This window comes from Sinocyclocheilus grahami, unplaced genomic scaffold (assembly GCF_001515645.1).
Source record: "Sinocyclocheilus grahami isolate Dianchi unplaced genomic scaffold, SAMN03320097.WGS_v1.1 scaffold91.1, whole genome shotgun sequence".
NCBI lineage: Eukaryota > Metazoa > Chordata > Actinopteri > Cypriniformes > Cyprinidae > Sinocyclocheilus > Sinocyclocheilus grahami.
Genome location: NW_015505270.1, coordinates 806,984 through 824,007, shown reverse-complemented (window position 1 = coordinate 824,007; position 17,024 = coordinate 806,984). Strand labels below are relative to the sequence as shown.

Genomic DNA, 17,024 nt, shown 5'->3' with positions numbered 1-17,024 from the left:
TGAAGCGTGCATTAACCAGGATAACGAGTATGAAACATGCTCCAAGTTGCTTCAGAAAACAAAAAAAGAGCAACAACAAAAGCATGTTGCTGGAAATGGGTTTATTATTGAAAATGCAAACTGCTTGTCTGCCAGCAGGAGGCGCTGTGAGAGCAGCAGAACTAGCGGTTTCTCCAGTAATGGCTGTAAACAAAGCAGCTCCGCTCATGAACGCCACTTTATCAGATAAAAATGCCATCTAAACTATTCTGAAGACAGTCGGTTCCCTTCAGAGATACATTCATATAAAACACCCGCGACGCGTTTTGATTTTGAAACGTGCAGTGCTCATGTTTATTCAACGAAGTCAAACGCCACAAATAAATCAATGTATGGGAAACACTGGTAATGTATATCGAAATATCGGGAATGTGTTTAAAAATCATATCACCGTTATTGAAAAAAATGATATCGCGATACATATTGATATTGAATTATTGTCCAGCCCTAGTTGAACTCCAATGAAAAATTCTTCTGAACATTCATTAATCTTAGGTATTCCAAAATTTAATAACACATAGTTAAAATCGAAAGTTGCAACTGTGTTATTTAATGAGCTAACGTGAACTAAGACTTGTCCAGCCCTAGTTGAACTGTTCTGGAATAGTGTTGTAAATAAAACTTAACCACTGATTTCTAATGGTGTCCTCTTTTGGAAGGCCAAACAAAGTATTCCATAATGCTTCCATAATGTAACACACAGCATTTTCATTAAATATTATTAAGACCAACACTTTTATTTTCATTTAGAATAACATGCACCAATAAAATATGCAAAGATAAAACCAGTAAAAAGCATATTAAAAATAGTAAATATTGCATATTCAAAGTCAACATTAAGTATTTCTATCCCATTATTTTGAAAATTATTTGAAATTCTGTCATCATTTATTCACCCTCATGTCATGACTTTCTTTATTCTGTGAAACATAAAAGGATATATTTTGAGAAATTTTTTTTCTTTCTTTCTTCATACAATGAAAGTAGATGGTCTGCATAAATGTTTGGTTGCCAACATTCTTCAAAATATATTGCTTAGCAAATATTACTTCCATTGTCCTCATTTGTAAGTCGCTTTGGATAAAAGCATCTGCTAAATGTAAATGTAATGTAATGTCAAATATCTCCTTTTGTGGTCCACAGAAACTCTGAAAGCATCTTAAATGAGCAAATTAATGAGAAATACTTTTCCTGGCCATTAAAAAATATATATTATGAAAATATACTGTAACTTTCAAATCTCAATGTCCTCCCCAGTCCAAAAACACAATTTATTGAACCTAAGCTGCAATAAGAATCTAGCATTAACAAAGTGTGTCTAAATCTTTTGTTAATTCTAAAAAATTGCAAACACCAGCAGACAATAAATGGGCCGTTTATTTCATTCTAATCATAAAAGAAAGAAAATTGGAATAAAATAAATGACAAAATTGTGTCACAAAAAAACTAGATTGTAAGTGGATAAAATTAAATTAAATTATACAAGTAGTATGATATGATGCCTTTAAAGTTGCCATCACCTGTTAAGTGCAGCATATGGCACAGTCCCAGAATGATTGTTTCACAACATCCCTCCACAAAAATCTGAGGTCCCATAAACTTTAATGCTGTTAGTACAGAGCACTGAATAACTAGCTGACAAAGCCCTTTGCTGAAACAACAGTGGATACAGCTTTACTTTCACTATAAACGTTGAGGGCTATTTTTCTTTACTGATGGCTGGTATCACTCTAGAGACTGCACTACATCACGTACCAGCCACGTCCTGATTACAGCCACAGTAAAGGAGGAAACTTTACCCCAGGGAATGAGAGTAGTGATCAACTTTCACAGGCCAGTGATAACAGAGAATACAACTTTAATGTACTAATGATGCAATCAAGGTGTTTCAGGTCAGTCACAGTAAAAAGAAAACTTAGCTCAAACTGCCCAAAAAGTGTAAAAAAAAACTAATGTAAACTGAAATTAATGGAACAGCAGTGTCAAGATCTTTAGATAGATCTTTCTAATGCAATTTGATTTATCAAATAATAAATCACAATCAAGCTATATTAGGCTTTAATAAGACTTCCTACATTTAAAACCAAGCATTAAAACTTGTTTCCACTTCCAGTAATTGCTCCAGTAAAAGTATGACTGATCCTTGTTTGGATTTTTCCTGACAATATTTCAGCAATCACATTATGTGTTTTCTATCAGCTGTTTAGAATCAGAAATACCAATGTTGGAATTGCGAATGAATCACTTTTGATACAATTCAGTTCCCCTAGTTAATAAATGGTGACATTTTGTTGATTTCGCATTGTGTTCTGCGAAATCAACAAAATGTCACCATTTACTAACAGAAAGCACGATACCACGTAAAGTTATTGACACGATAGTGTGATAAAGAAACATATGTATGAGAAAATAAACCAAAAAGAAACAAGCGTTCTGCATTTTGTTTTGTTTTTTTCTGTTGTGTATGACTATTGGCCATTTAATGTCATTAATAATATGGTAAATGTGATATGCTAATATCACAAAAAAAAGACATTGCAAATTTTTCACAAAATTCTGAAAGTCAACACCACATAAATCAGTCAGTTTGACTGCAAAAACCAGAAAATTTGGTTCAATAGTGGGACTGCCAATTGATCAGAAAGATTTGCAAAAACATTTGTGATTTAGTTAAATTAATTCAGATAGTTCACTCACGCGCTGAATTAGTGCTGGGCGGTATACCGGTTCATACCGAATACCGGTGTTTATTTTTGTTATGATATGATTTTTTAAAATACCGCAATTCCGGTGTATTTCGCTTAAACAACGTTTGGAACGCGACACTTTTTGAAAGGGGTAGTGTAGTTCGTCTGTTAATATCACATGCACTTTTTTGTTTTTTTTTTAGTTTGTTACTCAGACGCAGGCAGTGCGCTGCATGAGACAAAAAAGTAATATAGCCAAAACAACCGCATAGCCGCTCTTTAGTGTAGATTCATGTTGATTTTATCAGACGATGCCGTGATTACAAATGAGAGTGACTCCTGGTTAACATTAAAAGTGGTCATGTTTAGTCACTATTTAGTGTTGTATTTTTTGACAATATTCACTCATCATGACAGTAAAATAGGTAATTCTAAGTCAATATACTGCATTATTTCCTCTCTCAATCAGTAGAAAATATGGTTAACACCCAGTCATGCATGAAAAAAAAATACAGTCATGTACCGTGAAACCGGTATAATTTTGGAAAATACAGTGATATAAATGTTTGGTTATACCGCCGAGCACTACACTGAATCATTTGTAGTGGTTTCTCACAAAGAAATAGTAACAGGATATTTTATAAGATGCAAAATAAAGAGCACTTGATTAGATTGATAAAGACCTCAGTCAGATGAAAACGAGACCATGAGGGATAGAGTCTTAACAATGACAGACACTGTATACATTATTCCGTGTGCAACTTGTTTACTGCAGTTTAAGACAATGTACATACTTATATCAATAACTGTAAAAAAAAATCAAATAATAATAAAATTAAAAAGTATTAAAATATACTGCAGTACTTTACAACTATAGGACAGGAAGAGCTAAATAAACTTATCACTGCATCTAAACCAACAACATGCCTGTTAGATCCTGTACCCACTAAATTACTGAAAGAGTTGTTACCTGTAGCAGAAGAACCACTTCTCAATATTATTAACTCGTCGTTGTCTTTAGGTCACGTCCCAAAACCATTCAAGCTGGTGGTTATTAAGCCTCTTATTAAGAAACCACAACTAGATCCTAGTGAACTGGCAAATTACAGACCCATCTCAAATCTTCCTTTTATGTCTAAAATTTTAGAAAAAGTTGTGTCTGTTCAACTGTGCTCCTTCCTGCAAAGAAAATGATCTCTATGAAGAATTTCAGGATTCAGGCCCCACCATAGCACAGAAACTGCACGCATACATTTCTGCCATATGTACATTGACTGACAGTCACCACTGATAAGCTACTACTAAATATTGTAAAAACTTCATTTGCTGTAAAGTTGCTTTGCAATGATTTGTATGGTGAAAAGCGCTGTACAAATAAACTTGAATTGAATCGAATTAAACTTGAATTGAATTAAAATATGGGGACGCTTTTTTGATGGGGGTGCCTGTGAAACTATGCCCCTATTTTAAAGCTGAAATGTGCCATTTCTGCACCTCTAGTGTGACCAAATGGAATTACAAAAATAAGGATTGTTCTCAAACAGGTTTCCAAAGCACTTCCCGTCGACCACCATAGCTGCCATTGGTTGGACAAACTGATAACCCCGCCCATAAAACAATGCCATTGGCTGAGACAATGCAGATACACTGGAGATGATCAGGTTTTTAAAAATATAGTATTGATTTTCCAATGAAATTTTCCTACAAATGACTGAATATTATGCTGTGATAAATTAAAGTATTTAACACGGAAAATATACACACTTCAGCTGGATGTGTCACTGGAAATATAAAAAGAGGCTTAAAAATATGAATGAAGCAGAATTGCTGCATCTTGGCTTGATGCAACATACACCTGTGGCATCTGAGCTTTAGTTACACGATATGACCACACTTCCTAAACTCATGTGCCATCATACAGAACTGAATGAAACAATGTTGCAGGCAACTTTGGATTGGATATGACAGCAGTTGTTCTTACCTTACACGGAAACGGCAGAGTAGATGCAACTTTTTCCATTGCCAAGTTCCTTATGCTCGGCGTGAGAGGGCCGCGACAAGTTGGACAACAGCTGAGCTTTTGCCGACATTGGTTACACACCAAATGCCCAGCCTGGCACTGCAAGATCGGAGGCAGCACATAGTCAAAACACACCGGGCACTCAAACAGCGCCGTCAGTTCGGCTGACTGTCCTGCTAGGGCAGCGGCTGGAAGGGATACAGCGGCCGCGGGTACCGTAACAGAGCCCGCGACAGAGCCGGATACCCCCGCGGCGACTGCTGCTGCCGCCGCGGCTGCAGCAGAGGCGGTTGTTCCTCCAGAACCTCCATGCTTACTTCCTCCTGCTTTACCAGCTCCGAGTCCTCCGGCCGCACCACCCGCAGAGGACGGACGGCTCATGGCGAGGAGAGTAGGTCCCAAATGGTGTAAAGCCCAGACGAGTTCAAGCCCGAGAGCCCCACCGTATACTCCTGACTGAAGACAGACTCGGTTCCGAACAGCCTCCAGTCCGCCGCGGATACAACATGGCCGCCATAGTTTGAGAGCGAGTAGCGAGTCTATTGGATGAAGGAGCTTTGATTGACACTCTTTTCAGCCAATCACAGAGCCGCTCTTGACGTTTACGTAAGAGTCGTTGGAATATGTAGTAATTACGTGATGATAACAAATTGGGTAATGCACTGTCATTCTTTGAATCTATAAAAGAAGATATTCAAAAGATAAATTAATATTCTATTACAATGTGCGACCAAGATATTTCTTTAAATGGAGTACTTCACTGCATTAACGATTTGGACCGATAGTCTGAACAAGGCTTAAGTCACCAGGAAAGATGGTTTAATTAGTGAATTTTATAAATATTTTCAAAATGAATTATCACCTTTTTTGTTAGCTGTATTTAGAGAAGCTGCTCGACCAGGTTTTTTTTACCCAATTCACTAAGACAAGGTTTGATAACTTTAATAACAAAGCCCAATAAGGAAGAATATATAATTTTTTCGAAAATTGGCGTCCAATGCAAACATTGATAATTAATAATGATGGAAATATTTTTGCACTTATATTTGCAGAAAGATTGAAGAAATGTCTTGATGAATGGCAATCGGGATTTATGATAGGTTGACACATTTATAATAGTCTATATAATATAAATATATAGCCTATGTAATATTACATTTTCATGAATTAAATAATGATCTAAATTTAAATATAAGCTGTTTCTGATATTGATCTAGGTGTTGGGGACAGAAAACAGCCATCTGCTGGTTAGAGAAAAACCTTTATAAATCACAGTTTTAGAAAGAAAGTGTTTTGATCATATATTCAATAGAGCGCCATTGAGATCCATTCATTTTTCTTGATGTGGCCAACTGCTCCTATTACAACTTTTGTGATAAAGTTGTGATACTTATATACATATAAACATTATAAAATACAGTACATTAAAAATCAATGTTCTTTCAAAGGTTAGAATATGTTGTTGTTTTTTATTTGTTTTGAAGTGTCAGTTTTTGCAAAATGCCACAGAAATTTGAAAGAAAAATGCCACATAAGATGCATCTAAAAACAAGACATATTGTAGATTGTAGTTGCATATTATGTATTTTAATAATAAAAAATAATAATTATAAAATCTTTAGAATTTGGAAGAAATTAATGAAAAAATAATGTAAATAAAATCAACGGCAATATGCAGAAATAAACAGGAGTGCATAACAATAATATTTTTGGGGGAAAAAACAACAACATCAAGGTTTAAAATCAGTAGAGGCATAAGCTGCCCCATTTTATCTTTTCTTTTCATGTTTGTAACGCAAACTCTGGCTATACATATTAAAAGAGATACATTTTGTGGTATTATAATTTTGGAGAAAGAGTTAAAATGTTCTCAGTTAGCGGACAACACTGCCTTTAAAAAAAAAATTAAACTGAAATAAAAAAAACAATGATTGCCTTAATATTTTTTCATCTGTATCTGGTTTTTGTTTAAATATTAAAAAATGTGTGTTATTCCCTTTGAAAATATCTAATTATAATAACATACTTGGTATTCCAGTAAAGGAGATGGTAGGTTATTTAAGTATTAAGATCTGTAAAGATCAAAAGGAGAGAAATCATTTAAATTTTACACCAGTTATTAAGAAAATTTAACAAAAATTAAATTCATGCTTAATGAGAGATCTATCGCTAAAAGGAAGAATCACGTTTAGTGTACACAGCTCTTGCATTAGACGTTCCACAATCGGTCATAAAAGAGGTGGATACTTTTTTGTTCAATTTCATCTAAGAACAGACCAAATTATTTACAAAAGACAGTTTTGTACAATCCAATTGAAGATGGTGGTATTAATGTACTTGCCAATTGTGTATTTAAGGGGTCATATGATGCGATTTCAATTTTTCCTTTCTCTTTGGAGTGTTACAAGCTCTTGGTGCATAAAGAAGATCTGTAAAGTTGCAAATACTAAAGTCTCAAATCCAAAGAGATATTCTTTATAAAAGTTAAGAGTCAGCCACGCCTACCTAAAACGGCTCGTTCTAACACGCCCCCACATGTCTACGTCACGATGTGGGAAGATTTGCATAACGCCGCCCAAATGTTCACGCAAAGAAAGAAGGCGTAACTTTTATTCTCGCTGTAGTATTGTTGTTGCCGCCGCCACCATGTCGTGAAGGCGCTGTGTGTTTCGTTGTGAAAGTGAAACTACTTTGTTTGGCCTTCCAAAAGAGGACGATATCCGCTTCGTCATGCCTGGAGCTGATCCGTGCTGGTTGCTGAGGAAATACATCAACTTTGCGCTGTGGATCGCCGGATCGGCTTTCACCGTGGACGAAGCGGAGTCCAGCCCGGGGTCCGTCACATGTGGTTGCCGCAAGCCCTCCGGACGCTCCTTCGTTGAATCCGCCAGCCGCGCCGTTCTCAAGCCCGCCCGCCTCTGCTCACTCTAGCCCTCAGGCCGTTCCTCACTCTAGCCCCCGGCCTCTGCTCACTTTAGGCAGCCGTGTGTGACGCTGTGTTTCGTTATGAAAGCGAAACTACTTTGTTTGGCCTTCCAAAAATGGACACGACTAGAAATCAGTGGTTAAGTTGTATTTACAACACTGTTCCAGAACACTTCAACCCAAATATTCAGATGTGTGCAGCACATTTTATGGAGGACTGTTTCCTGATCCTGTGAGAGTAGACTACAATGCCGGCTGTTCTGACTCACAGACTGTAAGTATGTTTTTTATATTTAAAGGATTTGCCACTGATGATTCAAACACGAGTTTTGAGCAGTGTAGAGTAGCGCTTGTTGTTTGTCATCACAGTATGGCAAGGGGCGTAACATTTCCAGCTCACGCTTGAGGCATTCGGCCAATCACAACGCACTGGATAGCTGGCCAATCACAGCACACCTCGCTTTTCAGACCGATGAGCTTTGTAAAAATCGACGCGTTTCAAAAAGGCGGGGCATAGAGGAGAAACAATAATGTACAGTATGTGGAAAATAATGTGTTTTTTGAACCTTAAACCGCATAAACACATTTCATTACACTAAATACACAAAATAATGTTCTTTTTCGCAACATCATTTGACCCCTTTAAGAACAAATGGATAAATAACTATACCTGAAATCTAAAGGCAAAATTTGGAATATCATCCCTGAGTACATTTTTGATAAGTTGGGGGGTTTAGAATTTTTATTTTTTTTGGAGGTGCAATTTTGATGTAAACAAGGTTCCGATAAAGCTTTCTTCTTTTCATAAACAGGTTCTTTTTATCTATAAGTCTATCCCCTTATATACAAATCAGTTAAGTATTAATGGTGTGAAAATTATAGATAATAAATGTAATAACTTTTATATAAAAAAAAATATGTAGAACCACATTATTGCCTAATGCAAACCTTTTTGGAATTCATTATATAGCCTAATCAGGTTGAATGGAAAGAGGTCTGGAGTTTACCTAATAAATACTGTCTCACCAATAAAGTTAAAGAAGTTACATGTAAAGTCATTCATTTCGTTTACCCAGTGAGACAAGTAGTCACATCATTTTTTAGAGACTTGGAGACTACATGTGTCTATTGTAAGTTAAAAGAAGAATCCATAAAACACTTATTTTATGAATGTGTATTTACCCAATTGTTTTGGATTGATATTGAATATCTAATATTTAAATGTACAAAATTAAAAATTCAACTCTCTGGTAAAGATTGTTGTATAAAAATAAGAGTTTGGAGCAAAATTTGGTGATTAATTTAATAATCATGCATGGGAAATACCATACAAAAATGCATTAATAATAAATAAACCTAACATTACGTTATTTAAAACTGAAATTAAGCATTACATTGAGGTCTTAAAAGATCTAAGAAATAAAAAAGCAAAAATGATTGAAAAAATGGTTCCCTTGATGCTATGAATGTAATTGATAATAGTTGAATATACTGTGATCCTCTATATATGTATGTTATGTCACTGTTCTTGTTATGCAATTAAAAAAGAAAAAAGTTATTACGTTAGTGACTGTAGTGAAGTAAGCAGCAGTTGCACTGTGGCCCTTCAACACGGCCAAGGATGTTTCACCATTTATGCAATCAGAAGAATGTTGCATTTATAAGCCTCAAATTAAACCATTTTTTGTTAAACAGAATGAGTAGATTAAGTCTAAATAAAAAGTTTTAACAGGGCATAATAAATGGAATGAGGCATAAAAGGAACAAAGGAATGACATTATGAACATGGTTATATTTAATGCCTCTATTAATCCCTCCTCTTTTCTGGTTCAGTAAAGTATTTTTCACTTAGGTGAACCTGCTTGGGATGCACACACTCTAAAAAAAAAGATGGTTCTTTAAAGGTTCTTTATGTGTAGTAACGGTTCTATTTCGAACCATAGCATCCTGAAGAACCCTTTTATGCTGAAATGGTTCTTTGTGTTAGAGTAGGGTTATTTATTCTCATCCTTTTTGTTTTTTAAATCTGTAACTGTCAAAGCTCCTCATTACTGATTTTCTGGAGCTCAGTGATCCGACTACAGTTTGTCAACACACTCTCAGCAGGTAAATGATTTCTTTCTTAAAATGTCTATCATTTTTTTACTTTTAAACTGTAACTGGTTTCCAGTCATGTATTTTTCAAGCGAACATGTAAGTGTGACCAGCTCTGTTCAGTTAAGGATACTTCTTTCCCCATCTCCACTAAGTAACAAAGATATTGAATTTATGGTCCATATTGTTAGATGTATTTATTAATTTGATTTATTACTTGGGTTTATGCATAAACATAACATTGTGAAGCGCTCACATACTACTTTTGGCCTTCATAAACATAATTGTTTTTACATAAACAAATGGAAGGAGGCACATTGTAACTCTAAACTCATTTGTGTATTAGATGCAGTCACATCCTACAACCTCGTCATCTGCAGAGAGAAACTGCCACTCAATCACACCAAAATACACATAAAGATGGACTTACAGGCATCATAGAGGATTGTGAAAATACAGTATTTCACTGGAACTTGGTCTTCATTACACTATTTTCTGTTTCTATTTTTGTTTAACTTCTTTAAGTATTTACGTTAAGTGTCAATTGTCATTTATTAATGTATTCTGCTAATAACGGTTGTTAGATCACTGTCATTTTTGCTACAATTTCACACGTCATTAAATAAAATAAAAGTACCTACTTGACACAACATGCTGTTGTTGTTTTTATGAAAACCTTGATAGACAGATATTATAAGACCAGGCAGATAGGGGTAAAAGAAAACACACAATAGTAATACATAATGTATTCAAATAATATTAATTATATAAATATACTAATACTAATATTAATGAAAATAAACTATCATTAAAAAGGTTCTACACAGCACTTTCAAAGCATGGTTCTTTATGGAACCCTTTAGAAAGGGTTCTATTTAGCACCAAAAAGGGTTCTGCTATTGTTACAAGCTAAAGAATGCTTTTCTGGTACTGTTTAGAACAATTTTCCTTAAGAGTGCACACGAGTATATTCAAACAAATGGTTTAAATTACATTAAAATGGTTAAACTACATTAAAATGAATGTGCTGTTTTAAACACACTTTTCATACATTCTTAATCTAGATGCATTTACATGGTGAAATACACATTTCAGTAATCCGGTTTCCTAATATGTACATCTGATGTGCATTTAACCAGTTAAAAAAAATTATCTCAGAAATTGTGTATATCTCATTTGCTGAATCTACATTATATGATAATTTTTTTCAGCCATCCATACATTCTTCATACATCATTATCAGGATTGATCATTCCATATCAGATGACCAGAAGCATGGACATGCAAGAAGAGTGTCGAAATATTCAATATGTATTATAGTTTACATAACTACATAGGATTAACATTTACATTTTTTTAACATTTATTCCTGGAGTAAAAGCACATGGATCTTTTCCTGTCTAACCAGCGTCCTCTGCTGGAATTTCATTGATTTATTATAATTACATTTTATTTTTATTGCAAATAATGAAAGTAAGCATTAAATTATCTGAATAACTGTCATTGAAATGCTTTCCTTCCACCCATCAAAACGTTTTTTTTATTTATATATATATATATTTTTTTTGCACCACAGTAAACCAACTTAACCACTAAATTTGTTCTATGTAAATACATGATACATTGTTTATTTGGATCCCTATTAGCTTCCTCAGTGGTTGCTAATCTTCCTGGGGTCCACAAATCTGTACAAAATAAGAAAAATCATATATAAATTATGAACAATATATATATATATATATATATATATATATACACACACACACGTGCGCAATTACTGTTTCGTATATTTATGGGAACCATATTCCAAGGAACAGAGCCACGATAAAACAGTCTTTTTCATCAAATTTGTTTGTGGACATGGTAAAGAGAGTTGAGCCTTACTCACTTGACGTGTTTTATAATCATGCCTAAAACCCACATTTACAAGCTTTTCAAAGAAAAAAAAACATGGTGTATGATACTTGATTATTCATACTTACATTATGAAAATATACCAGCAGTCTTAAATGTAATTTATCCTTCACTAACAGCCATGATACTTTTCTATGCATATCAATAACATTGGCCTGAAATGGATAATAAAGCTTTTTTTAAAGGTATTTCTCAGATGCACTTGACCATATCATTGGGCAGTACTCAAGATGCGATAAAACGAATGGCTACACCACATCTTTTAAAACTAAAGATGGAATGAATGCAGAACATTTTCTAGCCACAGCTATACCTTTTCCCATAATGCTTACTCTATGTGTTCGGACCAGGACAGCATATTGTCAAGTTTCACACCTAACAACTTAACATTTGTTACTAGTTCCACTGGCATCCCATCAATAAATAAATTCAATTCAACAGCCTTAGTAATATTATTATGACTAAAAATGATGCATTTATTTTTTTCTATATTTAAAATTAATCTATTCATTCGAACCCACTTAGTAATTGTTTGCAGCTCATCACTTAGGTTTTTCTGAAGCTCAGCTGATGTATGCTGCAGAAAACATTGAAGAATCATCTACATACATAGCTATATTAGCATTATCAACAACATATGGTAAACCATTTATGAAAATAGAAAACAATAATGGTCCTAAACAACTACCTTGTGGAACACCACAATAAGTATTTTTAGCATTCGAAAAAGATCCATTATGAAGCGCTCTCTGTTTTCTATTAGAAAGATAACTTCCTATCCAGACCAGGGCTTTAAGTGAAAAACCATAACATTTTAGTTTAGCCATAAGAATATCATGGTCAATAACATCAAAAGCTGCTGTAAAATCTATAAGAACAGCACCAACCAGTTTCTTATCATCTAGACATGCTAACCATTTATCTGTCATGTTTAGAAGAGCAGTACTTGTGGAGTGTCCTGGTCTGTAAGCATGTTGTGCATTAGTAAGTAATCCATATATATTAAAATATTGTAAAATTAGCTTGAAAGTAATCTTCTCCAAAAGCTTACTTAAAACAGCAAGTATACTAACTGGTCTACAATTAGAACCTAAAAAGTCAGTTTTTTCCCTTTTAGCTTGTGAAACAAACCTAAAAGGGAAATTGTGAAACAAAAAACAAACAATTTATGAATTTATTTGATTTATTATACTTCCTAAAATGAACAATACATGGTAATTGCCTGTTATTGAGTAAGAATCTAAACAAGACAAGACTACTGAAAGGCATTTTCATTGTTATCAATTGCTTATTTACAAAATCACTTCCATACTAGTAAGAAACCACAGTAGGTCATAACGCATCATATTCATCCTCATCTTCATGCTTCCTCTTAAGAGAGGTAGAGTCACTAGATGAATTCTGCGACACCATATTAGTAGTAATGAGGATGTTCTTGGAGCCAATGAGAGAGGGGTTGATGAGGACATTTTGAACCGTGGGAGTGGTAGGAGTAGCTGTGAAAACAAATTAAATCATTAATATTCAAAGAGGTTACCACCGCATGTTCTTAAATCTGTAATTTTTTTTTATTTCTCTTAGCTCAATCAATAGCTTAACTTTTGATCTGCTCACTAACTTGGCACAAAATCTTCCATATGGTCCTCAACATAAAAGAAGATCATACGAGGAGAACTGCTTATTATAGAAACTTAGTACCTGCGGGGTTCGTACACATTTTTACCGATAAATTTCCATAACTTTTGAGACAATATTCATGACCTAATGTTCCATTATTTTGCAAGAATACATGTAAAATAAAAATCTATGTTCAAATTTATCATAGCATATGTTAACTAAAATTTCTATTAATGCTACTTATTTACTTTCTATTTGTTTTAATAATAAGTACAAGCTACGACTGTGCCAGAGGTTACTCCACGCAGAGAACATATCACATCACTGAATATTATACTTGATTTAACCAATATTATAAACTAAGCTCAGGACCTGAAATTCATTTAGGAAATCGTTCAGGTCTAAACAAGTAGCCTAGTATTTAGGTACAGAAATATACAGAAATTAAATTTAATGACAGACGACACAGCTTTATTAGGCTGCTGTCTCTTTAAGACCGACTGCATGGATCCAGTGTACTGATACACAACGGCTTTCTTTCTCAACAACTGCTTACATTCAATTAAGACAAAACCGACTGCGTTTATGAGGATACTCGCCAGGATGGGCATGTTGACAATTCTGTGTGTATTTGCCCGCTTAAGTGCAATAAGCTGTGGAAAAATAACTCAATTTGGTACTCGCGAGGTGTTTGAGGCGGCTTTATGTGCGCGCGCTTTGGATCTGACTGTGAGTGCCTCTGGAGCGCGCAAGTACCGAATGGTTTAAATAAAAAAATAAAAATAAAAAAAAAAAAACTAAAAAGATGTGCAAATGATACGGTTTTATGATGATGCAAAACTGGCCCGATTGGTCAAGTGATAATTGTCAACTGTCCCGAAACGCCAACGAAAGTCTTGTATCGCTGCTCTATTGTAGTGCACACGAGATGCGCTGATGTGAAGCCGTTTTGAGAGAGTGAAATAACTCATGCTGTTTTCATATGACTGATTCGATCTGATATTCTATGTGGATTTATTTACATCTAACCTACATGCTAGATTAAATAAACGTTTGCAGGAATTTCCCGCATAATAAACGTGAAACCTGCAGGAATGAGTAAAAGTAGGCGATATATGCACAATCCCACAACGAAATTCAGGACCTGATTAAAAAATATATTGTATTACACAGAGATTTGTGAAATACATTTCCAAAAATTTTTCTGGGTTTATACATTCTTCCAAAACTTTTCCAGGCCTGGAAATTGCCGTTTTAAAATTCCATGACTTTTCCAGGTTTTTCATGACCGTACGAACCCTGTACCTGATTTGACAGAGGCAGCCTGTGAAGAGGGAATCTGAACTGTAAAGCGCTGGCCGGTCAGTGACACAGGTGTCCCCACTTTTGTCCCCACTGTCTGCACTGATGGTGTACCTGTGGAAAATACAATGATGATCCTTTAAACTGAGTTTTAGATTTTGCACTTGTTCACCACAGAGAAAAAAAAACAAGTAAAATAATCCTCTTGCTATAAGGGAGCTCAGTGAAATGTATACTGGAAATCGTGTGCATGCAAACTCAGATGCTTGAAATATTTGAGTATTCTTAAGTAGTATTCTTTAGAATAACTGACCAAGAGTTGGAGTGCTTGGCCTACTGGACACTGCACCCACACTTAACCGTGGCACTGTTATCCTGCCCGCGGACGAAGACACCTAAACATGCAAATCAAGACCATATCAGACTGTAAATTGTGCCATACATTTTTTTTCTTTGAAGAATCAGCATTCTCACAGTCTAGAAAAACTTGGATATGGAGATGAGGAAGCTGAATTTCAAAAGTTTCTATCAGGCTTATTATACTCAACTGAAACTAGAATAAACAAACAATAAATACAATTTAAACAAAATATTTTAAATAAGCATTTTATTTTAGAAGACAACATTTTCCTATTTCACTTAGTTTAACTTGATGTACTAAAATAACTACAACTGAAATACAAATAAATAAAAACTATACAGACCTTACCAAACAAACAAATAAAAAAAATTTACAAAAACATACAACTAAACTGTTAATATGAAAATGTAAACACAAAACAATAATACTATCTCAACGATACTAAACTGGTTTCTATACAAAAAAGCCCAGAAAATTAATAAAATAACATGCATATTTCTAATGAATAAACATTTGTTATGCAAAGCTCTGTATTATATCAAGAAGAAACCGTGCGTAAAAAAACCCCCCATATATTATATATATCTCAGTGGCGTTCCATCCATATAAGCGGCGAATGCTCCGCATACCCAGGCCATTTGAGAGAATAAGATCACGGGATAATTCATATAAACATCATTATAAGTTGAACCCTTGTCATTTGAAATGTAACTTAAAGCTAAAAGAGTTAGGATTAATTACGTACAATGATTTATTTGCCAAGTGGCAGTAATTTTCTTTAAATCTACCAGTTGCGGTTGTTTCCGGGCGAGCGGATTCTCTGCAGCTTTCTCGCCTCCGCTCTGTTGCTACGAGTCATCAGGATTATAGCGCGTTCTCAGTGATTTGCACTGAAATACAAATAAATAAAAACTATACAGACCTTACCAAACAAACAAATAAAAAATTTTTACAAAAACATACAACTAAACTGTTAATATGAAAATGTAAACACAAAACAATAATACTATCTCAACGATACTAAACTGGTTTCTATACAAAAAAGCCCAGAAAATTAATAAAATAACATGCATATTTCTAATGAATAAACATTTGTTATGCAAAGCTCTGTATTATATCAAGAAGAAACCGTGCGTAAAAAAACCCCCCATATATTATATATATCTCAGTGGCGTTCCATCCATATAAGCGGCGAATGCTCCGCATACCCAGGCCATTTGAGAGAATAAGATCACGGGATAATTCATATAAACATCATTATAAGTTGAACCCTTGTCATTTGAAATGTAACTTAAAGCTAAAAGAGTTAGGATTAATTACGTACAATGATTTATTTGCCAAGTGGCAGTAATTTTCTTTAAATCTACCAGTTGCGGTTGTTTCCGGGCGAGCGGATTCTCTGCAGCTTTCTCGCCTCCGCTCTGTTGCTACGAGTCATCAGGATTATAGCGCGTTCTCAGTGATTTGCTGGTCTGCGGCAGATTTAATGCGGGAGGTAAGCTGTCCGCAAAGCACTCGCCCAAGCGGAAAAATGTGCTGTTGCGGTCAGATCTCGAGTGCGGAAAATCACATTGTGTTTGATGCAAAACCAACTCAACTAAATCAAAAGGAAAAAAAAAACCTGTATATTTTTGTTTTTTCAAGCAAAGCAAATTTCAAAAAAGTCCACTGAAAACATATCTTCTTGCATTTTTGGTCAGAGACAACGTATACTGAAGATATATTTATTAGTAGATATTGTATTTTAAATATTTTTTGGTATTTTGCATGATCTGTTATTGGAGTAGTGTCACCCGGGTGGGAATTTTAACTCCTATTCACTAGGAATAAAAAAAATAATTTAGCAGATGTAGAGACATATAGAGCGGGGGACCCTCTGATTATGTAAACGTTATTTGGCGGTTTTTACTTGGAAAACCAGCTATATTTTGCTTGCATTCGAATAATGGATAAACTTGAAACGATAGAAGGATTGGAGATGAAATTAATTTACAAAAAAGGTAGGAAATGTGCATACTTTTAAATCTACACCTGCCACAGTGTTTCTTAGCTATTTGTGATCCCT

At 34.7% G+C, this 17,024-nt stretch overlaps 2 protein-coding genes across 3 annotated transcripts in view; both read right to left on the bottom strand.

The window, feature by feature from the left end:
• Positions 1 to 5,262, bottom strand: part of LOC107587204 (E3 ubiquitin-protein ligase Siah2-like) — a 58,070-nt gene extending 52,808 nt beyond the window's left edge. For both annotated transcript variants that reach the window (XR_001609448.1, XM_016274883.1), the window contains exon 1: positions 4,708 to 5,262. Coding sequence is in view for 1 of the 2 variants with exons in the window: in XM_016274883.1 (XP_016130369.1) it covers positions 4,708 to 5,127 (420 nt within the window). In the remaining variant the exon portion in view is untranslated. The remainder of the gene's footprint in view (positions 1 to 4,707) is intronic.
• Positions 5,263 to 12,842: 7,580 nt separating this feature from the next.
• LOC107587289 (transcription initiation factor TFIID subunit 9-like) overlaps positions 12,843 to 17,024 on the bottom strand; it is an 8,238-nt gene continuing 4,056 nt past the window's right edge. The window contains exons 5-7 of the mRNA XM_016275006.1: positions 14,912 to 14,993; positions 14,602 to 14,712; positions 12,843 to 13,175 (exon numbers count right to left, since the gene is read on the bottom strand). Of these exons, the coding sequence (XP_016130492.1) occupies positions 13,012 to 13,175; positions 14,602 to 14,712; positions 14,912 to 14,993 (357 nt within the window). The 3' untranslated portion in view covers positions 12,843 to 13,011. The remainder of the gene's footprint in view (positions 13,176 to 14,601; positions 14,713 to 14,911; positions 14,994 to 17,024) is intronic.